Raw genomic sequence first — 25,721 nt, 5'->3', positions numbered from 1 at the left:
ATCATCGGGCCAAAAGTATGTGCCCCCCTGACCACCACAGCTACATGAGCTTGCTGAACATTTAAAAATCCACGGTGTGAATATAGACTTGGTTCTCTTTTGCAGCTATAACCTCCACTCTTCTGGGAAGGCTTTCCGCAAGATTTTGGGGTGCATGTGAGAAATTGAGGACAAACTCAACAACGTCTTCAACCGCAGAGCTCGCAATGTGTACTGGGGCGCAGTCATGCTGGAACAGAAAAGAACCGAACCCCAAACTGTCCCCACAAAGTTGGAAACTACAACTGTCCAAAATGTCTTGGCATGATGAGGAATTAACCCTTCATTGGAAATTAGGGTCCAAACCCAGAAAAACAGCCCCCAACTATTACCCCTCAACAAAATGTTACAGCAGTCACTATGCAATCCGGCAGGTAATGTTCTCCTGACATCCGCCAAACACAGTTTTTTCCATCATACTGACAGTGAGCCGTGATCAATCCCTCCAGAGTCCAGTGACAACGTGCTTTACACCACTCCAGCAGCCGCTTGGCATTGTGCATAATGATCTTAGGCATGTGGGCAATTTTATGCATCTGTTTGCAATGGGTGTGGCTGAAACACCTAAAATCAATCATTAGGAGGGGTGTCCACATACTTTTGGCCATACACCGTATATAACCCTACAACACTATAAGGGAAGGCCACAAGACTTACTGTAGACGGCGACTCTCTTCTCGGTCCTGGCTAGCAGGTACTTGTGCAGATTCTGGGTGAACTCTCGTTCTGTGATGGGACCAGTGAAGTTATGGATGAAGGAGGCGGCGGAGCTGTAAGCTTCCAAGGTCGGCCCCAGCAGCCTCTGCAGGAAAGTGATGAAGTTGCGATGCTCTTGCGCTGGGCTCACCTACATTGATAGACGAGGAAAACATTACTGCAACTTCCCATCACCACTCAGATGAAAATCACAGGTGATATGCAAGTAGTAGGGTCGAGGTAGTGACTAGCAGGGGGAGCCTGCTGTGACTAGTGAGGGGGAGGTGGCGACTAGATACGGACGCCTGCTGTGACTAGTAGGGGGGGAGAGGGTGTCTAGATGTAGGAGATTGCTGTGACAAGTAAGGGGGTGGTGGTGACTAAATGGGGACACCTGCTGTGACTAGTGGGGGGGGGGAAGAGGTAGCGAATAGATAGAGGAGCCTGCTATGACTACGAAGGTGGGGAGGATGACAAGATGAGGGAGCCTGCTGTGACTAGTAAAGCGGAGGTAGTGACTAGATGGGGGAGCCTGCTATGACTAGTAGATGCGATGTGGTGCCTGCTGTGACTAGTAGGGGGATGTGGTGACTAGATGGGGATGCCTGCTGTGACTAGTAAGGGGAGGTAGTGACTAGATGGGGGAGCCTGCTATGACTAGTAGATGCGAGGTGGTGCCTGCTGTGACTAGTAAGGGGAGGTGGTGACTAGTTGGGGAGGCTGCTGTGACTACTATACACAATGGGGGACACAATTTCCACTAGTAGAGAGGAGGGGGAAGGCGATATCTATTCTGACAACTTGGGGTGGAATATTTAATAAAACCTCAAGTGACATGTAAGTCCCGGCTCACACATTCCTGATCGCAGAAGGTTTAATTTGCCACTTCTCAGCTAGTTTGTGCGCCCAGCCCTGGCTTCTAATCATTGGCGCTGGCTCCTAGACTGGGCAGGACGTGGATTTTTTTGGTAAAGTGACCACCGCTTTAGATTATGAACCCCACAGTCCGGCATCTCCGGGAACCAGCAGTTACACCCACTTTGGCCGCTCCACAGCGAGTCAGGGTTTATGTGGTGCAAATCTGGAGTCCGAGTTCAGTAAATCCAGCAACATATATAGAAAAAGCAAAATTGCATTGATGCCGACCCTCATCTGACATGGTGAAGCCGGGCATCGTACAGGGGCCAGGGGAGCGCGGGACCCTCAGGGGGGGGTAATGAATATTATACTGTACATGTCAAGTCTCTTCTATTGAGCAGGTTATTAACATTTCTTGTACCTTCAGATAACGATCTCTTTGCTCCTCTCCAAAATCGCTGTCTTCATCCTCCTCGTCGCTCCTCCACCGCACGTGATCCGCCATTTTGTTCTCCCAAGTGGACTCTGTAAGATTTGGACTCCCGTCTTCCTGATCTTCCTTAGATTTAAAAACAAACCCAAGTTTATATAATAATAGCTCCAGCGAAGCGCAACATCCGGATTACTACTCCTTATCTCAGATGAATGAAGATATTTTACTCCAGTTACATCCAGAGCTGCATTCTACTAACCACTAATTTGCAGCTATCAACACCGTGGACAGTCACAGCCCAACTGAGAGCCCAGACTCTGGTTCATTGTTGTAGATCAACTATCACGGAGAATACAGACTGCGGTATACGGACAGGTTTTAAACGCTACATCTCCCACAATGCACTACAACACAGTACAATCTATACAGATACTCAACCAACTAGAGGTAGAAGTGAGATCCTGTTACCTCTCAGGCTGCAATAAACCAGTAGAACGGTGAATGCAGCTCTGGATGTGACTGGAGTAGGGGGCATCAGAGAGGACAGTAACAGGCTGGGATCTGTCTTCCTGCTCTCACCTGCACCTCCCCCTCCCCTCCCTTAGACACAGCCTGCTCCCCCACAAGTATTGGACCCGGAGTTTTCATCCTGGTATCATTTCAAAATGAAGATACTGCTTTATTACGATACCAGGTATCTAAGCTCCAGTCCTCATACTCTAATCGTGGCAAGTCCTAATGTAGAACATACATCCTTGGCAGTGAAAGGGTTAAACTGTGCCAGGACTATGATTACCTCAGCCACCGAGAGGATCCCGTACGTGACCAGTCGCTGCACGGCCTCGTGGCAAACCTGGTAGAACATCTGACAAGGCTGAAAGACAAGAAGACGGAAAACGCAAATAACAAAAAAATCATTGAACGCCTCAAAGTCGTCTCCACCTGAAACATTGTGATTACCGATATTGTAATAGACGTTGGCACCACGTAGAGGCATTACTGGGGCACGGTGTGGCGGTATTATTTGATCACTGTATGGCGAGACTACTTAGGCACTGCGTGGCGGAACTATTTAACCATTATATGGCGCCGCTACTTGGCCAACGTATTATTTGAGCATTCTATGGGGACTTCTAATAGTCAAATACAGCCACACGTTGCCCAATGGCAGTATTTGGCTACTGTATGGCACGGCTACTTGGGCAACGTATGGCGGTATTATTTGACCATTATATGGCACCGTTTCTTGGGCACTGCGTTGCGGTTTTAATTCAACGTTGTGCAGAGTCTCTGAGGCCGTATTAATCATTAAAGCCTCCGATAATGCCGCGGCCGGCGTCCTCGCTCAGGATCTTTTAAGGTAGAGTAACCCCATTATTGTAGACGATGGCTGTCGTAGTCACCCAAAATATATTTCCGTTATTACACGGGTTTTATGCAAAATAAATAAGATTTAGGTAATTGAATATACAATCCGATATTCAACAATTTGGACAAACCCCACTTCAGTCTTTGCCCCCCTCCCCTTTCATGCAGAATACAGCTAATCATGGGGGATCCTGCTGCCGTGCCCAGTGCCACCCCCGGCTCATGTTCACCCGCGGGCACGTTGTATACATAATATTTCATGCTGAAGATTCGGTGACGCAACGCGGCTCCAGCGCCTCTCAACTCACCAAAGCGATCATTCCTTCATTAGAGAGCAGGTGACACAGGGCAGCGGCGGTGCGGAGCAGTCTCTCCTGGCTGACGCTTCCCTCAGAGGCTCCTAACGTCACGTCCGTCGTCCTCCTGTTCAGCTCGACACGCAGAGCGCTGGCTGAAAAGCCCAAAATGTCATAAGAACCGTAACACTTAAAGGGGAACTCCAGCCAAAATCTAGGTGATTGATATTCACTCGTAGGCTTATCCTCGCTTTCCCTGCACTACCTTTTTATTATGTCCAATAAACTCTCACTCAAAGCTGCACCCCGGATTATCAGCAATATTCCTATCCATCAGTGGAGCTGCTCCCTTTATGAGTGGGAGGGCACAGAGGGGTGCAAAAGCTGGGAACCACCCGGGACTGCCCTGCAAAGGAGGCAATCACAGTAATTGCACTGCTAGGTAGAAGGGAAATGCTGATAACGCAATTCCGCACTGCATGATTTGTACTGATTTTAGGGGGGGCCTGTCACTTTAAAGATTAACTAACCTCATAAATTAGCACAACAGGTGCCCATCCTTGTTCCCCACTTCAATTCTGGTAAGAAAAGTTTTCCTGTAGGTCCCAGTGCCCTTCTACTGTACTGATCAGGTTAGATTGTATGTTATACTCTAGTCACATCCAAAGCTGCATTCACATAACTGCTGGTTTCTTGCTAGTATTCAACCTCAGTGTAGCCCCTGGCCCATTCAGTCCCTGTACATAGCATACATTTGTGCAGTGCTTTGTAAGAGATGTAGAGTGCACTGCGAAGTACAGATGTAGCCAAGTTTATCTTGACTGAACTTGCTGCAGCGGGATATCGAACAAGAGCCATTGAACAAGTCAAGTTAAAGTTTCTTGTCACTGTGTATTTAATGCGCTGAAAGTCAAGATAAAGATGGCTACATCTGTAGCTCCAGTAAGCGGTTAGCTGGTCTTCCAGCACAGCGGAACAGTGAGTGCAGCTCTGGAGGTGACTAGAGTATAAACCATTATGTAATTCAAGTGCAGTACAAGATACGTGACTATATACAAAGTTACTCCGCATTATGTGCAGATGTAATCTGTGCAATGATACTGAGAAGTGGAGCTGTCCCCAAGGAGACTGACCGACAATGGCCTCGGTGATGTAGACGTGGAGGACTCCATTACTGTAGAAGTTCAGCTCAAACACGGCCGGGATGTTGGTGTTGGGGGCAATGAAGAACTCGTTGCTGGGACTGGTGTGGGTGATGACCACACAGTTCCCCAATAAGTGGATGGCGTGCATGACCACGTCCTCACAGCTGCCCGAAAATCCCAGGTCAAAGTCCCGGGCCAGGACCTCCTCCTTCATGGAGAAGAAGTCTTCCACCAGCACGGAGAGGCTCACGCCCTATGGAAACACGTCAGCCAGCGGTCAGTACGCCAAGACCAAAGCTCGAAGACTATGGAGAGAACCACAATGACCAAGACTCACCTCCCGGTAGCGATACAAGAGCAGGCAGGCGACGATGTGGGTGGACATGACGGCGCAGCACTGGTCCGCGGCTGGGGGAGAAAAAAAAAAATCAGGGTAATTGTATCATTGGAGGTAAAAACGCAAAAAGTTGCATGTTGAGGGCTGTGGAGATCCACCAGACTAGACCCTAGACCTCAGCGGACGCCTGTCCCGGGCCAGAACATTCAGTGCTATATAGGGAATATTTCCTATACAGATCTCAGGGCGGCCCACAGCAGTGCCCCTCAGGAGTCACCGCCCGGGCACGAGCGTCAGCTGAGACCTAGAAGAGGATCCTGGGACATCTCCGGAACAAGCATGTTAAACCCCCGAAACCGATAAAGCTCCACGGCCACAAGCAAAACCTAAAAAAGGGTATCCCAATTTCTGCAATTTTTTTTTTTGTGAGTTTATATCTCTGCTTGCTGTCATTCAATAGGAACTTTAACCCCCTTCCTGCCGCAGCCATTTTTAGTTTTTCCATTTTAGTTTTTTCCTTCCCGCCTTCCAAAAGCCATAACTTTTATATATTCCCTTCGACGTCGCCGTGTGAGGCCTTTATATTTGCAGGACGAGTTGTGTTTCTTTTTTTTTTTTTTTTTTTAAGGTCACCATTTATTGTACCATATAATGTACTGGGAGACTGAAAAAAAAAACGTGTGGGGTGAAACGTGTAAAAAAAGACAAATAAAAAAAGCCGGCAAATACTCCCTCCATTGTTTTTTGGGTTTTTATTCCGTGGGTCAATACGATTACGGCGATAACAAAATGTCTTCGCCGTACTCTTTCCATGGATGCGGAGGAGCGAGGGCTTGTATGTGATGGGTGAGCTGCAGTTTTTATTAATACCCTTGGGGTACACGTGACTTGATCACTTTTTATTCCCTGTTTGGGAGGCAAAAAGGTGACCAAAGAATTGTGTTTTTTTTTTTTTTTACAAAGTTCACCGGGCGGGATAAATGACATTATATTTAATAGTTCAAACTTTTATGGACGCGGCGATACCGATTAGGTTTTATTTTTCACATTACTTTAGAGGGAAGAATTTTTGTTGTTTTTTTTTTATTTACTTTTAATATTTTTTTTATTACGAAAAACTTTATATATTTAAGGTTTCATTTTTTTTACACTGCTCTACCTATGTGCAGTATGTGCCCCTGGCAGGACTTAATAGCAGGAAAAAGATGGCAGACCTGGAGGCCTTCATTAGGCCCCCCCTTTAACGGCTTAAGAGGATGTGGTCACTATTGACTGTGGCATTTAAGTGGTTAAACGGCCATGATCAGAACCGGTCTTTAGAGCAGGGTGTCAGCTGTAATTTACAGCTAACACCCACAGTGTATGGCCCGGGATCAGCTCGTTGAATACCTTCCCCACACATGTCCGACGCATGTCAGAAAGGGGTTAATTCCAATGGAAAAATATCTGTCCTGGTCACGTGGTCGACACAAAGGTGCAGAACTCATTACAGTCATCAGAGACGGGGCTTGTAACGAGCCATCACATGACCAGGAATGATTATTATCCCCAGAAGTAAACGATGGAGATTCCTATGACGGCAAGCAGAGATCTTGAAAAACAGGAGATAATATAACTTATTAGTATACAAAGAATAGTGGCTAAAGCTGGAATATCCCTTTAAGTATGTGCTGTAAGTTACAAGTGCAAGTTCACACACTGCAGGAACGTTACATAGACGATTGTACTGCACGGCCGCTATACTGTGAACCAGAAACCATCTGATCAGTGCCGGGTACGGGTGTCAGACCCCCACGATCTATCGTCCGGATAGGTAATCCGTATATGATCATCAGTATGACAAACCGCTCCGTGCCCAGACAGCATCTTTAACAAATAATCTTGAACCAAAAAAAAAAAAAAATCTCCTTTCATTTTATGTTTATAGCTCCTGGCAGACCGATGTGTCTCCATGGTTACAGACTACAAATAAACCCTGTGTAGTCACCGGTTATTCCCTTCCATCTGCCTGTGGGTTATAAAGAAGAGGCGGCAGACATTGCAAAAGTTTTTAGAATCCTTCAAAACAGCGACAAATCTAAATTTGACAAATAAATGATAGAATTATTGCTGTAACATTAATTTGCTAGTATGTAACTATATTGAGATTACCGAGTCCTTAAAGGGCCAGTAACACTGAAATCTAAGGACTATACAGAAGAAGGTAAGGGCGGCTGATACCAGTCACACATATGGTGGAAATGTCTGCGCAGGGTCTTCATGGTGACATGAAGTATTGATCATGGGGGAGGGGGAGTTTTCTGCAATGCCTGTCATTCTTCCCATTGAAAGCATTACAGTCAGCCTCTCCCCAGCATGAAACGGCTGATAACAGAGAGCAATGGCTGGCATTTAATTGTACAGGTAATGGAGAGAAGGAAGACGGAAGGTTTACTGTCCATATATTGGAGTTTACTTTACAGAATAAGTTACATATTATTTTACACTTACTAAACAAGACGTGGTTTGCCAGGTTAGTAATGATCTGCCTGGTGATGGGGTCGTCGGCTCGCAGGTCGGGGGTGGCGCTGACCACGCTCTCGGGCGCAGCTTCAGTCATTCTAAAATCATAGAAAAGCAAAGTTACAAACATCTTACAACTCAAACCCAATGTCACCGATCTACTGTAACGAATGAGATGCAACGTGCTTCTTATTAAAGGGCCGGTGTCCAGTCTTCTGTAAAAAACGAAACACTGCATAATAAAAAATAATAAAAAAGTGCAACTTTTCTATATATTTTATGCTTCAATTCCTTTTCAAGATCTCTGCTTGCTGTCAATGAAGTATGCCATTCAGGTTTACATCAAGACCTTGAAAACCTGTACAGACCTAATGCTCCTCACAGCTGAGGGTTTGTTATAATTGTATCAGTTCCAGATAATCCTCTGTGAGCTGAACACATCAGCAACACAAATCTCTCTCCTGTCCGGATAGTTTGTTACATTTTACCTGCACCGACACATTGTGTCAGTCTCAAGTCCAGGATGTTTAGCCTACAAAGGATTGTCTATACCACATACAATCGTAGCAAACCCTCAGCTGTGAGACGTATTAGGTCACCGTACAGGCTTTCAGCCTCCAGATGTAAATATGAATTTCCTGTTCACTTAAAGCAAGCAGAGATCTTTGGGGGAAAAACAAAATCTACAAAGTTGTATTCCCTGGTGCCAAACCTGGAGGAGAGGATTGCAGGCAGCAGCGCTTGCTCCAGACACATGGGTGGAGGGGTCGGCTTCTGCTTTTGGCTCTCCAGATATTCCTGTAAATATAAAGACGTCGCGATTTTACACAGAACGGTCTCAAGAAGTTAAAACTGGTCTCATCTTTTGCTCACTTATATCAGATCCTGAGAAAGTTGGGTGACAGCCGATAGGACAGTCACCAAGCGGTTGTCACCCAGCTTATCCAGAATCGGATTTCAGAACGGGTGAATAGACGTAACAGGACGACTCGAGGAATTTCGTGTGCGCGTGGGCAGTGATGACGATCCTAAATACGCCAAAAAAATAAAGAATCGATCATGTTCAGTGGGGGGGGGGGGGGTTCACTTACTTTAAGAGAAAAGGGCTGTGCAAAGTCCATGCGCACGCAGCCGTAGTTCTTCCTCAGCATTCTGAAGACCCCTCTGGCGATGCCCCAGAGACTCTCATCTTTCTTGGGCTTCCCCTGAAATCATCAGGACGGGTTACCATCACTTTCCCGGACATCTCCCTCCCGACACAGGAACGAGGCCCCGGCACTCACCAGCTGCTCGCTGTTATAATGTCCTTCTATAATGCGATCGTAGGAAATCCCCACCGGTATAATGAGGACATCAGGGACGGAGCTCGTGCCCAGGGTGTCCACGATGACGGAGAGCAGGCCGGCTCTACCGCACGACGTCTTCCCACTCCGAGAGCGCGTCCCCTCCAGGAAGATCTCCAGGAACTGCTGCTGACAGAGGAGCTGCTGGATGTACTGGAAGAAAAAGGGACACTGCAGCTTTAAATTGTGGGAACGTGGGGGGGGGGGGGGGTACCTCAGGATTAAACAATGTGGTCATGAAGTTATATGCATAATAATAGACTGGGAGGCGCTGCAAGATCATTTCTGAAGAAACCCCTAATGAATAAGTGGAATTGTCATTTACAGAGCCGATGTATCTAAGCTCAAAACGTGTGATACGGTCTGCTGTGCTATCTAACCCGATCATGTGTGATACTGTCTCCTGAGCCGCTGTATCTAATCCTATTATGTGTGATACTGTCTACTGAGCCACAGTATGTAATCCGATCATGTCTGATACTGTCTGCTGAGCCGTGTATCTAATCCCATCATGTGTGATACTGTCTGCTGAGCCGTGTATCTAATCCCATCATGTGTGATACTGTCTGCTGAGCCGTGTATCTAATCCCATCATGTGTGATACTGTCTTATGAGCTGTGTATCTAACCCGATCATGTGTGATACTGTCTTCTGAGCCACTGTATCTAATCCTATTATGTGTGATACTGTCTGCTGAGCTGTGTATCTAATCCTAACATGTGTGATACTGTCTACTGAGCCACAGTATGTAATCCGATCATGTCTGATACTGTCTGCTGAGCTGTGTATCTAATCCCATCATGTGTGATACTGTCTGCTGAGCCGTGTATCTAATCCCATCATGTGTGATACTGTCTGCTGAGCCGTGTATCTAATCCCATCATGTGTGATACTGTCTTCTGAGCCGCTGTATCTAATCCTATTATGTGTGATACTGTCTGCTGAGCTGTGTATCTAATCCTAACATGTGTGATACTGTCTACTGAGCCACAGTATCTAATCCGATCATGTCTGATACGGTCTGCTGAGCTGTGTATCTAAGCCGATCATGTGTGATACTGTCTGCTGAGCTGTGTATCTAATCCTATCATGTGTGATACTGTCTGATGAGCCGTGTATTTACACTCCGTAGCTGCAGTACACGGAGTATCTATCACCGCTGTGAGATCAGACTATTAATATCTCTGTATATAGTGGAGGGAACATGATACGTGGAGCACATACCCCGTGGAGCAGGGTGCGGTACAGAACGTCTTTCTTGCCATCTGGGGTCTCGTCCAGTTTTCGCCGAATAAAGAATCCGCCCAACAGGTGAATTAATGTGCTGAGAAATAAGAAGAAACGAGTGGTCAGAGGGAAGTGCAGACGCTGGGGGTAGTAGTACCAGGAGAACATTCCCATTTCATCATCCAAGGGTAAACTGATAGAATATAGGTCAATGTCCTGGTCTAAAAATACGAGGTGACCTAATTCCTTGTAAGTACCTTGACTTTGCTGAACTGAAGATCTATTCCCGGCACATGCCGCACAGTCACCCTTTATAATCACAGGGTTTATGTTCCGTTTTGTATCCACATTATTATTTATAGTCACTTTTTAGTGCAATTCCACACAGTGCAGCGCTCCCTATGTGAGACAGGCCTATATCTCGCTCCAGCCTGAGCTGCCTGATCCATGAATATAATGCAGAACAGTGAAGACTGACACAGTCAGAGTAGAGTGGTTGTCGCCCAATAACCTGTTCTTCTACATGGTTATAAATGGGCTGTGTGGAATATTTCAAGCCTTCACATGCAGGAACAATTCTGGGACTTCAATAGAGGAATTTCTCCTTACCCAAACTTGGGGGTGTGATGGGAGCAGCTTCTTAAAGGAGACTTACCTGAAAATAGGGATGTTCAGGTTGTTTCCGGCAGCGATGTGCGGGGCTTTGATGTTGTGGCAGAACAACACGAACGTGAGCAGCAGGTAATCAATGTGAGACTTATGAACAGGAAGGAAGATGAGAGGAGCCTTCATCTACGGGAAGAGAAACGGGGGTCAGTCACATGATCAGCGGGTATCGACAGGTAGAGTTACCCAAGATACACTAGGTCCTATCAGATCAATCATACCAAAAAATTTAATACCTTTAAAAATATAAATCGCCCCTGTTGCAATATTCCTCAAAACGGCGAACGTCAACCGGAGCAACATTTATAAACCATAATCCCATGCAGAATATTGCCGTAATAACAGTCACATGATGCGTAACCACTGCAGCAAAAAAATCCGCCAGACTCATGACCACAGAACCGGGCATCATGAATATGGCGCAATACTGATACAGATAACACTACGTCGCTTTCAGGGAGGTCTACAGCTACAGGTACCTCGGTGGCAGCTTTCTTCACCATCTCCATCTGACCCTTGTGGATCTGAATATTCCAGAAGAAGCCATTGAAGAGTTTCAGGAGAACCCAACCAGTCAGTCTGTAGAGGGGGGAAGATAACACAGCAGAGTCAACTATGTGACGTGTGGAACATACACAGATGGTCATTTGGTCAGCAAGAAAAGGAGAGGGAGAGGAGGGGGATGCAGCTGCAGCTCCTCATTCAACATCATGAAAGGAGGAGGAGCAGCAGGGGGAGGCATCTGATAGGCTCAGAGCACACAGCACAGCTCTGACATCACACCAGGAAGGGCCCGCCCCATCAACTGGCATTGAGGGGAAATAAACGTGTACTACCCACCTACAACACCCATCAACCGCAAGCGAACCTGCACTACCAAGATATTACTACAGCACCGCAAAGGGGGATGGAAGCTCCTACTGTGGGGGGTGGGAATAAGCCAATCATTCCAACGTCTCCTGGACGACCACCCACCATATGTTGGCGTTGCTGTGGACCAGGCTGATGAGCGCTCCCGGGGGTGCTAAACCTCTAAAAAAAAGATCTGTAACTAGCATCTCCTGAACTTAGAGAAGCAGAGTGAGTACAGCTGGGACCGGAAAACGTTTTGACCCCATCTGTTTAATCGTTTGATAACTGCGGTCCGTGACCGCGACATGATCAAAGGGGACTCTTCTCTTCGATCACGTCACCGGAAAACCGGTGATGCGAACGAAGACTGAGGGAACCCTCTGCAGTCAGCCCTGCGGACCTAGACAGAACCCCAGAGCCGTCTGCTCAGTTTTCCTGCAGATAGGGGACACTAAGTGTTGTCATAGTGACACAGTATAATGTATTAGTATACAGGAGTATGCTAATACATTATAAGAAAACAGAGTTGTAAATAAAAGTTATCCCTCTGTGGGACTAAAAACAAAATGTAAAAAATAAAATAAAGAAGTAAAAAAATAAAAATAAATCATTATTCTGCATTAAATAAATTTTATTGCCCATAAATTATATAAAAACCAAAAACCTACACATTATATATCTTAATGACCGACATGACGTAATTTTCGCGCAGCCGCCATCATAGAGATGAGGCTAGTCGACGTCAGTCACTGTCCATGGTGCTGAAAGAGTTAACTGATCAGCAGTAACTCTTTCAGCACCCTCGACAGTGCATTCCGATCACCATATCGAGTAACCCGTTTAAAAAAAAAAAAAAAAAAAAAGGAGGTTCGTACTTACCGAGAACTTCCCGGCCGTTGCCTTGGTGACGCGTCCTTGGTGACGCGCCTCTCTTGACATCTGGCTCCACCTCCCTGGATGACGCGGCAGTCCATGTGACCGCTGCAGCCTGTGCTTGGCTTGTGATTGGCTGCAGCCTGTGCTTGGCCTGTGATTGGCTGCAGCTGTCACTTGGACTGAATTGTCATCCCGGGAGGTCAGACTGGAGGAAGAAGCCGGGAGTTATCGGTAAGCCAGAACTTTTTTTTTTTTTACACGTTCACGTATATTGGAATCGGAAGTCACTGTCCAGGGTGCTAAACCAGTTTAACTTTTTCAGCACCCTGGACAGTGACTGTCTCCTGACGGGTTCGGTCAAAACGAGTTCGGCCGAACCCGGTAAAGTTCGGTTCGCTCATGGTGCTTTTGTGTTTACATTCAGTTTGACAGCTCTTGCGCGAATCACGCAGTTCGCACGGAAGTGCTTCCGTGCGACCTTCGTGGTTTTCACGCACCCATTGACTTCAATGGGTGCGTGATGCGCGAAAAACGCACGATTATAGAACATGTCGTGAGTTTTACGCAACGCACTCGCGCTGCGCAAAATTCACGCTTCGTCTGCACTGCCCCATAGAGTAATATAGGTGCATACGACACGCGTGAAAAGCACGCGCGTATATTACGCTCGTGTAAATGAGGCCTAATACTGAAGATATGAACTAATCTTAGGAATAAATCCAACAGATCCCACCAGAGCAAAAGGAGGAAACCCAACAGATCCCACCAGAGCAAAAGGAGGAAACCCGGCAGATCCCACCAGAGCAAAAGGAGTAAACCCGGCAGATCCCACCAGAGCAAAAGGAGTAAACCCAACAGATCCCACCAGAGCAAAAGGAGTAAACCCGGCAGATCCCACCAGAGCAAAAGGAGGAAACCCAACAGATCCCACCAGAGCAAAAAGGAGGAAACCCGGCAGATCCCACCAGAGCAAAAGGAGGAAACCCAACAGATCCCACCAGAGCAAAAGGAGGAAAGCCGGCAGATCCCACCAGAGCGAGCAAAGGAGGAAACCCAGCAGATCCCACCAGAGCAAAAGGAGTAAACCTGGCAGAATCCACAAGAGGAAAGTAGAAAATCCTAAAAGTTTAGGTTTTTCGCCCCTGCTTTCCTCGGATGGGATCTGCTCCAGTTTTTGGCAGGAAATATCCTGACCTCACACAGATAAAGAACAATCCTGATGTGATTATTACCACGGCCTCATGTCTGCTGGGAAATCTACTCTGGAGGGATCCTTAAAATGTGATCTGGGGCCAGAAGGCAATTAAAGCACATTAAGAATTTAGACTGAAGAATTTCTCAATAGTAAATATAAAAATCAATATCCCGAAAACGCAATGAAACTTCAGTTATACAAGTCACAGTGGGATTTTACGAAAAGAGAACGGAAAATAATCAAACCTTAACCCCCCCCCCCCCCCCCAAACCCTGCAGAGAAGACAACCGTGCTACTATATCCAGCTCAGAATCCATACAGAACATATTATGCTGTAGTGCATTGTAGGAGATGTAGTGTTTACAACAAACTGATCAGTAGCGTGCTGCAGAAAGAAAAATGCCACAATGCATTACATCTAAGATGAAGTTCGTGTCTACTGACGGATAACAGGAGGCAAGTCAACAGAACTCTAAGTGCAGATTTGGATGTGACTAGAGTATAAGAGCTAGTGAGAACGTGGAGCTACACTTTAAACATACTCCATCACAACCTGTAAGGAGACGCGTACACCCACCTGATCATCGCTGGTGAAATACACGCAACCATTTCCTGCAGAATTTTCTTGGCTTTTCTCTTGACCTTGTTGGAAGACTTGGGGTCTGCAGTTCTGGTGGGATTGTTCTCGGCGGCGATTTCTTCAATGGCTTTCAATACTCTGGAAAAATCACATCAACCAAGAATAAGGAGGATATAAAAGTATAAAAAGGATATAATGTCTATTAATAAATACAACAAAAAGACGGCGCAAGGTCCATAAAGCAAGGGGACGGCACGCCGGGTCAAGACGTCTCCAAATCTTATAACGAAAATGTCATGAAGACGACGCTGTGCGGCCCACGGAGGGCAGAAAGTGGTGACCCCATCACCGGCTGTGACCTGCGCACACTCTACGGCGTGTGCGGTTTATAAAGTAACTGGAGCGGGAGCCGGACGCCATAATTCTGGAGACCAGATCCCAGGGCCGGGGACGCTATGATTATTACCCGTCACGTCCCGAGCGCCTGAAACAAGAGCAGCAGCGGACGACGCCACAGGAGGAGCGGCAGCGGTCCCTGCACTGACCAACCAAAAGGCCGGAAGATACAGGAGGAGCGGCCACCGGACAAAATGTCTCTGTCACCACATTATAAGTGGCCTCTCGTACATAATGTGATCGGCGCTGTAATGTAGATTACAGGAGTGTTTTTTATTTAGGAAACCGATTATTTTTGACGTATTTTAGCTTTAGGCTAATAACTTTAAGGGACAACTGGGCGTGTTTTACTTTTGACAAAGTGGGCGTTGTGGAGAAAAGTGTATCACGTTGACCAATCAGTGTCATACTATTCTCTTCATTCATTTACACAGCACATACTGATCTTATTAGATCACTATGTGCAGTCACATACACACACATTAACGTTACTGAAATGTCCTGACAGTGAATAGACATCACCTCCAGCCAGGACGCGATGTCTATTCACAATCCTGACACTTCGCTAACGTTTGTGTGAGATTTACAGCAAGGCAAGCGTAATCTCGCGAGATTACGCTATAAACCGTCATGAAAACGAGATTACGCTTGCCTTGCTGTAAATCTCACACACACGTTAGCGAAGTGTCAGGATTGTGAATAGACATCGCGTCCTGGCTGGAGGTAATGTCTATTCACTGTCAGGACACTTCAGTAACGTTAGTGTATGTGGCTGCACATAGTGATATAGTAAGATTACTATGTGCTGTGTAAATGAATGGAGAGAAGTGTATGACGCTGATTGGTCACTGATTGGTCAGTGTCATACACTTCTCTCCACAACGCCCAGTTGGACATTAAGAAACTCATTAGCATAAAGCTAAAATAGGTCATAACTGGGGATCGTTTTTCTAAATAAAAACCACGGTTACCTACATTACAGCGCGATCACATTATGTAGGAGACCGGGCAATCAATCTGGTCACAGCCTCTTTAAATTGAACGCCAGTAGGAGTGAATTGCGGAAGTCACATGTCCAGCGCCGTGTCCATTCGCTTCTACTAATATACTGTAGCTGCGGTGAAATTGTGGTCACAGATTTTATAATGTTTCTGGTTTATTACAAAAAAAACGCTAAATAAAGAAATGAAAAGTGCAAGATGATTTTTGGTTGGATTGTGTTTCAACTCATCATTTTCAAGATCTCTAGTTGCTATAAGTGAATAAAAATATACTGGTTTATATATGCTGAAAACCTCTTCTAACCTAATCCTTCTCACAGCTGAAGGTTTGTTACAATGTATTCAGTCTAGACAATCCTCTGTGAGCTAAACAGCCTGGACTGATACATTGTTTCAGGGTGTGTAAAATGTCACAAATCTGTCCTGATATGTATGGATGAAGCAACAATGGGATGCTCAACACAGATACATTGTAACAACTCTTCAGCTGTGTGAGCAGTACTAAACTTAGCTTGGATATTGAGTCTCTAAAAAATGGATATGAAAAAAATATTTCCATTTATGTGACTGAAAATCCACCTGCTCTTAAGCTTGCTCACACAGCTGATGTGTTACAATGTATCAGTGTTGAGAATCCCCTTGGAACTAAATACACCAGTTCAAACCTCTTTGTCCTTAGTTTGTTCCAATGCATCAGTGCAGGTAAAAGTATCAGTCCAGGCGATTTAGACTAGATACAATTGTAACAAACCTTCAGCTGTTACAATTATGCTTGCACTACTATTCAGCCTTTATGTTCCCATTATTTGACAGCAATCAGGGATTTTGAAAATGGGGAATGAATTGAAACACAGTATATTAGAAATTTGGGACTTCATGAAACGTGAGACATTTTCATAAACACCATTACCGTCTTTTTCTTGCTGACATTTTGTGACCTCTTCGGGTATGTTCACACGCTTAATAAAAAACGGGAAAACCGCTCCCGATTTTCAGCCTTTTTTTTTTTAGCAATTCGCGTTTTTCACTGACATTTTTGGAGCTATTTTTCTATTGAGTCAACGAAAAACGGCTCCAAAAACGGCCCAAGAAGGGACATGCACTTCTTTTTGTGGCTGTTTTTCAAAACGGCCATGTAAAAAAACGCCCCATCGGAACAGAACGCAGATTTTTCAGCTGTTTACGGCAAGAAAAACGGCCGAAAATAAGCTGTGTGAACATACCCTTGGGGCAGCGATCTGCATCTTGTGGCATTCCAACGGTTGTTAAACTACAACTTACAGATGAGCATGCTGGGAGTTGTAGTTTCCTGGCTGCTGGAGAGATACAGGTCGTAGATCGCTGCCTCGGAGCATTGACCAGAGGAGACCCCGGTGAACTTATTGCTACATGTCAGAACATTGTGTGTGTTTATATCCACCCTGCAAACATCGGGTCACCGCGGTCTCGTTAACCATTAGCCCAGCGCCCCCGTGTCCTGACCTGCTCTGGTTCAGCACCGTCTCCGCCATGTTACTACAGAACATGCTCTTGTTGACATCTCGCTCCTGGACAAAGAGAACATAACAGAGGCGACGAGCCAGCCAGCCGCGGTGCCTGCGAACGAAAACAGGGCGATGAGCGAGGTCAGAGTCGCGATCGTTATCTGTCCCACTGACCACGGAGAAAACACAGAACGCCTCTCCAGCGCTCACCCGCTGGTGGAGAAGACACCGGCCCTAAAGGGCGCAGAATGAAAACAATCAGGTTGGGTAATTTATAAAATAACGGAATGGGGAAATCGTGAAATTCCATTTATCCGGCATCAATATAAAAGTCTGGAAATTCTGCTAATCCGGCATGCAAGATAAATCCCATCATGGATTATAGGGAATTTACCAGACAGGAATAGTCAAGTACAGACGGACGTCCTAAAGACGGTTGAGCTGCAGATTAGCGTTGTCCTCATCACCGATGCTGCAGCTTAGCGTCACCATGGTAACAGTAAGGAAATTATATACAAATACATCATTCAGAATGTCCGATAATCCATCAGTGGTGACAAGTGATATTGGAATTTTGGGTTATTAAAAAAAAAAAATGAATTTTTATAGATTTTTTTTCCATTCTTTCCTTTTTAGAGAAACCGGCTAAAAAAACAAATAAAAAAAAAAAAAAAACACCCCTTCTATAAATGTGCCCAGTGTGACGTCGTGTCTGTCGGGTCACAATATACACATGAGCAAATGCACCGAACCAGGTAAGGCCTCATGCACACAAACGTAAAAACGCCCGTAATTACGGGCCCATAGACTTCTATTGGCCACGGGTACCTTCCCGTTTGCTTACGGGAAGGTGCCCGGGCCGTTGAAAAATATAGAACATGTCCTATTTCAGGCCGTAATTATGGAACGGGCAGGCCCATAGAAGTCTATGGGGCTCCAGTAATTACGGGAGCGTTGATAGGCGACGTCAGGGGATAGTCATTGTCCAGGGTGCTGAAAGACTTAACTGATCGTCAGTAACTCTCAGCACCCGGGACAGTGACTACCGCTGGAGTTAATAGTATTAAAAGTTTATACTTACCCAGAACTCCCGTTTCATCCCATGTGACCGCTGCAGCCAATCACAGGCCAATCACAGGCTGCAGCGGTCACATGGACTGCCGCGTCATCCAGGGAGGTCGGACTGGATGTCAAGAGGGACGCGTCACCAAGACAACGGTACGTATGAACTTTTTACTTTCAATCGCTGCGGAAACTCGGAACAAAAGGGTTGCCCCTTCTCTCTATCCAGCACAGAGAGAGAAGGGGCTGCCGATTAGTGCAGAGAAAAAGGGGTTCGTAAGTACGGGTGGAATACTGGTCGAATACGTGTGACCAAGGACCCGTATTTACGGGAGGAATAAAAAATACGCTCGTGTGATTGAGGCCTAAGACGCAGGTGCAGGGATGTGACGACTGATATTTACATGGACATTATAATTGGAAAAGACCGGGAACTCCCCCCACAAGACCGGGAACTCCCCCCACAAGACCGGGAACTCCCCCCACAAGACCGGGAACTCCCCCCACAAGACCGGGAACTCCCCCCACAAGACCGGGAACTCCCCCCACAAGACCGGGAACTCCCCCCACAAGACCGGGAACTCCCCCCACAAGACCGGGAACTCCCCCCACAAGACCGGGAACTCCCCCCACAAGACCGGGAACTCCCCCACCAGACCGGCCTCTCTGGAGATGAACCGTCAGTCGTTCAGATTTTTACACTTCTCCATTTTCCTGCTTCTAACATCAACTTCAAGAACGGCCTGATCTCCAGCTGCTGAATATATTCCCCCCCCCTCCCTTGTCAGACGCCACGGTAACACGACTCCTCCACGCGGTCCTGCACTACATTCGGGCGGTGCTGAGATTATAGGAGTATTATCAGTCTCCACTGCTGCAGTGTTTGATTTTCTTATGCAATATACATGTAATAGGTCAGGTCGGTCTTGTGTAAACGTATAAACCTGCAGCACCAGTCAGTGGCCAACGCTTACCTGTGATAGGTTATAAGGGGGTTTTATTTCTCAGGAGAGGGCACCCTCTTGCTTGCTATTTTTAGACCGTTTTTCTCAGTGTCAGCCCACAAAAAACTGCCATATAGTGCCAATATAATACTGCTATACACAGCCCACATAATACCAACATATAGTGCCAAGATAATACTGCTATACACAGCCCACATCATATCACTATATAGTGCCAAGATAATACTGCCATATACAGATCACATAATACCATCATATAGTGACAACACTGCCATATACAGCCCACATAATACCACCATATAGTGCCAAGATAATACTGTCATATACAGCCCACATAATATCACCATATTGTGCCAAGATAATACTGCCATATACAGCCCATATAATACCACCATATAGTGCCAAGATAATACTGTCATATACAGCCCACATAATATCACCATATTGTGCCAAGATAATACTGCCATATACAGCCCATATAATACCATCATATAGTGCCAAGATAATACTGCCATATACAGCCCACATAATATCACCATATAGTGCCAAGATAATACTGCCATATACAGCCCACATAATATCACCATATAGTGCCAAGATAATACTGCCATATACAGCCCACATAATATCACCATATAGTGCCAATATAATACTGCTATACACAGCCCACATCATATCACTATATAGTGCCAATATAATACTGCTATACACAGCCCACATAATACCAACATATAGTGCCAATATAATACTGCTATACACAGCCCACATAATACCAACATATAGTGCCAATATAATACTGCTATACACAGCCCACATAATACCACCATATAGTTCCAAGAGAATACTGTCATATACAGCCCACATAATATCGCCATATAGTGCCAAGATAATACCACCATATAGTGCCCAAATAAAATGCAGAATTCAAATAATACTCTCTAAGAGCCCACATAATATTGCAATTTAATTTCCAAATAATACCACCATGCAGATATAAATAATAATGGGTGGTATTAATTTGCTGCAGGAATTCCTGTCCTCGGGTTCACCTTGGGAAACAAGGGTCATTGCAGCCCCCTAAAACTAAAAATGAGGAATAATTCATGCAGCTACGCTGAATGCCAACCTTACCACACAGGGGGACTGTGGGGGGGGGGGGGGGTGATAAACAAACACATTCATTCACCAACAGCAAGCAGACATCTTGAAAAAGGCAAGGCATTGAGCAATTAAAAATGGCAGAACTTTTCATTGTACAATGAGCTTTACTTATATCTGACCGGACAACGGTTTTCTGAAGGGGCTTCAAGGACAACGTGACCCATTTTGAATGACCAAATGTTACAAAAATCCTCATTTTCTAAATCCACTGAACGAGTCGCGTGTGTGATAAAATATACAAAGTATCAAACCTCGGCAACAACAGATGATTTAATATAGAACCCAATGTATCCGCGTCGCTCGTGTAACCCGGATCACTGCATTGTACAGAACGTTTTGCAATATTGTCGCCTTTTTCGGGGTCAAAGTGAGAATATCAAAAACATGAACTTCAGATGAAGATTCAAGTCAAAAGTAATTATTAACAGCGTGACGTCCGGTATACGGAACAAAGAAAAGGTCAATATTTACTGAGAACGTCACCGTCTATACATTTACTCCGAGAGAGGCGCGGACCGCGCTGTGACACCGCAACACGAGACTGAAGAACGACAGACGTCCAGGCAGGAACGCAAAAACCCCCCATGAGAAAAGCCGATGTGTCTTATCTGGGGAACTCAGACTCCAAATCATATTTTGTTGCGGAAAACCAGCAGCATAATACTGTAGCAGCGAATCTCAGCCACACGCTGCGTAGATAAGCGGAAAAAACAAACAAAAAAAATTTTAAAAAAATCTCAATTTAGAAAAAAATAAATAAATCTTACACTTATCCAGAATTCTGTGCTTCTTCGTCCAGGCAGGCCTCCAGGGATGACGTATCATACCATGTGACCGCTACAGTCAATCACAGGCTGCAGCGGTCACATGGGATGAAACGTCATTGCCGGCCTGCAGTCTGTCAGAGGGCACGTATGGGCGTTTATTTATTTATTTTTTCGCTTTTGTTTTCTGCAGCGGACATTCCGGCCGAAAAACCGCACTACAATTTGGTGCGGTTTTATCGTCCGGAATTCCCCGCGGCCACCAGGGCGGACATGCAATGTACTTTTACGCAGTGTATCCGCCCTGCGTGAACTTATCCTTAAACTCCGTAAGACTTCCGTAACTGGTCTGAACTTACATATAGAAATCTCAGGACTAAAATAAAAAACTAAAAAAAAAAAATAAATCAGTACAATAAAAATATGGAAAAATTATTTTCTAAAAAAAAAAAAAAAAAGAAAGTCAACCGCTCTTTGTCTGTGTAGATATAATGTATCTACATGGCATATAATAACTGCTCCTGTGTTCTCCTAATGACCAATTCACAAATAAATCTCTAAAATGTTGGAATTTCCAGATTTCCCCCCCCCCCCAAAAAAAAAAAAAAGAGAATAAAATGTTCCCCCTTTCTGCACAGATGAGATGACTGCAGTCACCCTAAAGTGAATCTCCACCTTCTATCAACAGGGCATTTTTAGATCAAATATTCAGTGTTTATTCATTTATTAAAATATCTTAAGGGTTAGAGCTCTATTTTTCTGATACAGAGCTCCAAATCCCCTGCATAGACAAACACATTCTGTCGTCGTGCAGCCACCACTAGAGGGAGCTAATTGCATACAATTTATTCATTGAACTCAATAATAAGCTCCCCCTAGTGGTTACTGCAGGTAGACAGAATGTTATGTTTTAAAGCGAACCTATAGTTTCAGGTGATATTTCAGAATTAGCCATAGTTTGTGTACATGAGTAACAAGACTATTTCTGGCCATTATATGAGATGTACTCTGCATTTATCACTAGTCAAAATTTCCTGAACTCAGATCTAGGAGGGGCAGAGAGTAGCTGTTATGATGTCTCCCATACACAGCACAGACAGAAGAGGAGATCCTGCTCCCTTATCTCTATCACACACATAGAAACAGCAGCAGCATGGACGAGATTATACAGCAGTATATCTGTGAATCCAGCACTGGGGTGAGATAGAACACTTACTAGAAGCAGCAGTATCTCTGGACGTCTGTGTATCTCTCTGTAGCTGCTCCCCTCCTCCTCACCTTTCCATAGACGTCCTGAGGCAGACGTTACCTGATCCCTCTGGGGAATTTATTAGTAAATTCAGAGTGAATGATCAGAGCAGGAGGCGGGGAGGGGGAGAGGAGTCTGAGAAGTGGAGAAACATATAATACAAAGTTTCTTCTCTTCACTCTGTGATAGTGATGTATGGAAAAAAACAATTTAAACATTAGTTACTCTTTACATTTATGTCTATGCAGGAGATTTAGAGATCTGTATAAAAAAATAATAATGGAGCTCCGGCTGCCAAACGCATTAAAAAAGTCTTTGCATAGTTTATATTTCCAGAAGAGACTACGCGCTCCGCCACGCAAAGGCCCCGGACAGCAGGATCCCAGACATGAAAACCTTATTATAGATTATGCATTAATAATTACAGACTCAGACTAAAATAATTTTACTTATCGCTACTTCAGTCACGTGAAGAGCCGCAGTGCAAAGGAACGTACCGCGTGTGGGTCTCATTGATGTAGATAACATTGCGTAGGCCCAATGATGGGATGCTGGGGTTATAAAACTTATCCTGTAACAAAATAACAGGAAATTACACCACATTTATATATGTTCACATCATATGTCAACATCTGATCACCAATCACATAAGAAGCTGAATCACTTTGTAAGTATACATTATGTATCCTGTACTGCTCCCGAGTTATATCCTGTATTATACTCCAGAGCTGCACTTACTATTCTGCTGGTGGAGTCACTGTGTACATACATTACATTACTTATCATGTACTGATCCTGAGCTACATCCTGTATTATACTCCAGAGCTGCACTCACTATTCTGCTGGTGGAGTCACTGTGTACATACATTACATTACTTATCCTGTACTGATACTGAGTTACATCATGTATTATACTCCAGAGCTGCACTCACTATTCTGCTGGTGCAGTCACTGTGTACATACATTACATTACTTATCCTGTACTAATCCCGAGTTATATCCTGTATTATACTCTAGAGCTGCACTCACTATTCTGCTGGTGGAGTCACTGTGTACATACATTACATTACTTATCCTGTACTGATCCTGAGTTATATCCTGTATTATACTCCAGAGCTGCACTTACTATTCTGCTGCTGGAGTCACTGTGTACATACATTACTTATCCTGTAGTGATCCTGAGTTACATCCTGTATTATACCCCAGAGCTGCACTCACTATTCTGCTGGTGGAGTCACTGTGTACATACATTACATTACTTATCCTGTCCTGATCCTGAGTTACATCCTGTATTATACCCCAGAGCTGCACTCACTATTCTGCTGGTGGAGTCACTGTGTACATACATTACATTACTTATCCTGTACTGATCCTGAGTTACATCCTGTATTATACTCCAGAGCTGCACTCACTATCCTGCTGCACGAGTATAAAGCCTTTTAATCTCGACATCCCTATAATGCACCACATAAGAGCACAACGTGTATATATAATGGACCAGTAACGAGCAATGCAAATAATCCTTTTTTCTTTTTATATCACCCGGTTCTTTTCTTTATGAACATCGCAGTTGCCCTCAGATCCGTACATTGACGTCCTCTCCTCTCACTCTCTATTCAATGTACAGGACAAATTCTAAATTCCATCCTATAGGGCAGGGGTCTCAAGCACGCGGCCCGCATGCGGCCCCTGGGGCTGTCATCTGCGGCCCGCGGGACACAGAGCCGCTAGTATCAGCTCTGCTCCGAGACTCTGGAATTCCCTGACATCGCTGTCCACATATGAACAGCGATGTCTGGGGCATCCACAGAGGACACTGCGGCAGCATCCACAGAGGGCACTGCGGCACTATCTAAAAAGGGGCTGCCCAATCTTGACATGTGTGCTAACTGAGCCGCCGATTTGCATTTAGCGACAAACTGGAAAGCTGGATTGTTGAAATAAGCACGTGGAGAAAAAATCTCAAATTTTAAACCCAGCGCTATTATTATAGTAATGTAGTGTTATAGTAGTTCAAATAACTAATTGATTAACAATAATTTTGTATTGTATCAAATTTGAAAGTAATGCGGCCCGTCAACTTCCCATTTTTTCTATATGCGGCCCACTTACCCGGCCGAGTTTGAGACCCTGCTATACGGCATATGGGCAGGGGTCATTACGGGGTGAGACAACCAACTTTAAAAGGTCCAGCATAGAAATAAACCCTGAGGATCTGCTGCATGCTGTACTGGTACTAATCCCGATCTTCTGTCGTCTGCGTTAAACCTCTTACCCGGCTCTGCGGCGCGCACACGTAGCAGCACCTGCCCACAAATGGCCTCTTTCTGCTCAGCAAAGTCTCCTTCCACTTCAGTGAGGAAGATGTAAAGGCGGCCGGGCTGGAGAAGCGCTCTCCCTAAAGAGAGAAAAGAAAGAACACATATACTATTATATTGCACCACATTACACTGGTTTCTTACATTGTATTATATAGATTATTATTTCACTCTACTGTTTCTGCACCTCCCATGGAGCTGGACACGTGGACATCCTAGTGGGGAGGGATCCCCTTTTGTAAACCTCTGTAGGGGTCCCAGCTATCTTACATTTATCACCACCACCAATCTAACAGTAATGAGGAATACCCCTTTAAGCTGGGAATAAGAACATCAGGGAATATCTGCCATTTACAAGCATTAGGGACCCAAATAATCACTGGCATTGTCCCAGGCCAATTGCCCAAAAATCTTGGCAGTGAGGAGAACTCCCCTGACAACACATTGTTAGACAAAGTCTTGTCTGTATTCCAGGATCACCCCCACGTGCCTCACAGGAGCGCAGAGGACTGTCAGCACTTCCAGAGGATATACCTGGCGAAATGAAGCAAGCTACCTTGTGGCATTGAGGTCTTATTTGGGTACTGTATGGCAGTATTATTGTGCCTAAGGAGGGAGGTATTACTGGTCTATAGAATTTGCGTTTAACTCAATTGGTAATCAATTAGAATGTTTAAAGTGTAGCTAAACGTTTGACAAACTTTTGACACGTCATAAGATTGGATTGGTGGGGGTCCGAGCACTGAGATCCCCACCAATCGCTAGAACGAAGCAGCTGAAGGTCTCGTGTGAGCGCTCGGCAGCTTCGTGTCTGTTCGGCTTTTTCCGGAAAGCCGATGTATCGGAAGATGGGCTCATAGACTTTCTATTGAGTCCGTGCACCGATACATTTATTTCCAGAAAAGGTC

General features: G+C 45.1%; 1 protein-coding gene across 1 annotated transcript in view; it reads right to left on the bottom strand.

Annotated features, from left to right (window-relative positions):
- GPAM (glycerol-3-phosphate acyltransferase, mitochondrial) overlaps window positions 1-25,721 on the bottom strand; it is a 44,665-nt gene that overhangs the window by 9,724 nt on the left and 9,220 nt on the right. The window contains exons 3-19 of the mRNA XM_075848943.1: window positions 24,771-24,893; window positions 22,993-23,066; window positions 17,293-17,406; window positions 14,411-14,551; window positions 11,390-11,489; window positions 10,900-11,036; window positions 10,242-10,341; window positions 8,958-9,170; window positions 8,766-8,879; window positions 8,387-8,472; window positions 7,663-7,772; window positions 5,173-5,243; window positions 4,824-5,088; window positions 3,703-3,845; window positions 2,823-2,900; window positions 2,015-2,152; window positions 697-886 (exon numbers count right to left, since the gene is read on the bottom strand). Coding sequence (XP_075705058.1) covers window positions 697-886; window positions 2,015-2,152; window positions 2,823-2,900; window positions 3,703-3,845; window positions 4,824-5,088; window positions 5,173-5,243; window positions 7,663-7,772; window positions 8,387-8,472; window positions 8,766-8,879; window positions 8,958-9,170; window positions 10,242-10,341; window positions 10,900-11,036; window positions 11,390-11,489; window positions 14,411-14,551; window positions 17,293-17,406; window positions 22,993-23,066; window positions 24,771-24,893 — 2,197 coding nt within the window. The remainder of the gene's footprint in view (window positions 1-696; window positions 887-2,014; window positions 2,153-2,822; window positions 2,901-3,702; window positions 3,846-4,823; window positions 5,089-5,172; window positions 5,244-7,662; window positions 7,773-8,386; window positions 8,473-8,765; window positions 8,880-8,957; window positions 9,171-10,241; window positions 10,342-10,899; window positions 11,037-11,389; window positions 11,490-14,410; window positions 14,552-17,292; window positions 17,407-22,992; window positions 23,067-24,770; window positions 24,894-25,721) is intronic.

Source organism: Rhinoderma darwinii, unplaced genomic scaffold (genome assembly GCF_050947455.1).
Source record: "Rhinoderma darwinii isolate aRhiDar2 unplaced genomic scaffold, aRhiDar2.hap1 Scaffold_559, whole genome shotgun sequence".
NCBI classification, from domain to species: Eukaryota; Metazoa; Chordata; class Amphibia; order Anura; family Rhinodermatidae; genus Rhinoderma; species Rhinoderma darwinii.
The sequence above is the reverse complement of the archived record's forward strand: the minus strand, read 5'-3'. Positions and strand labels throughout refer to the sequence as shown.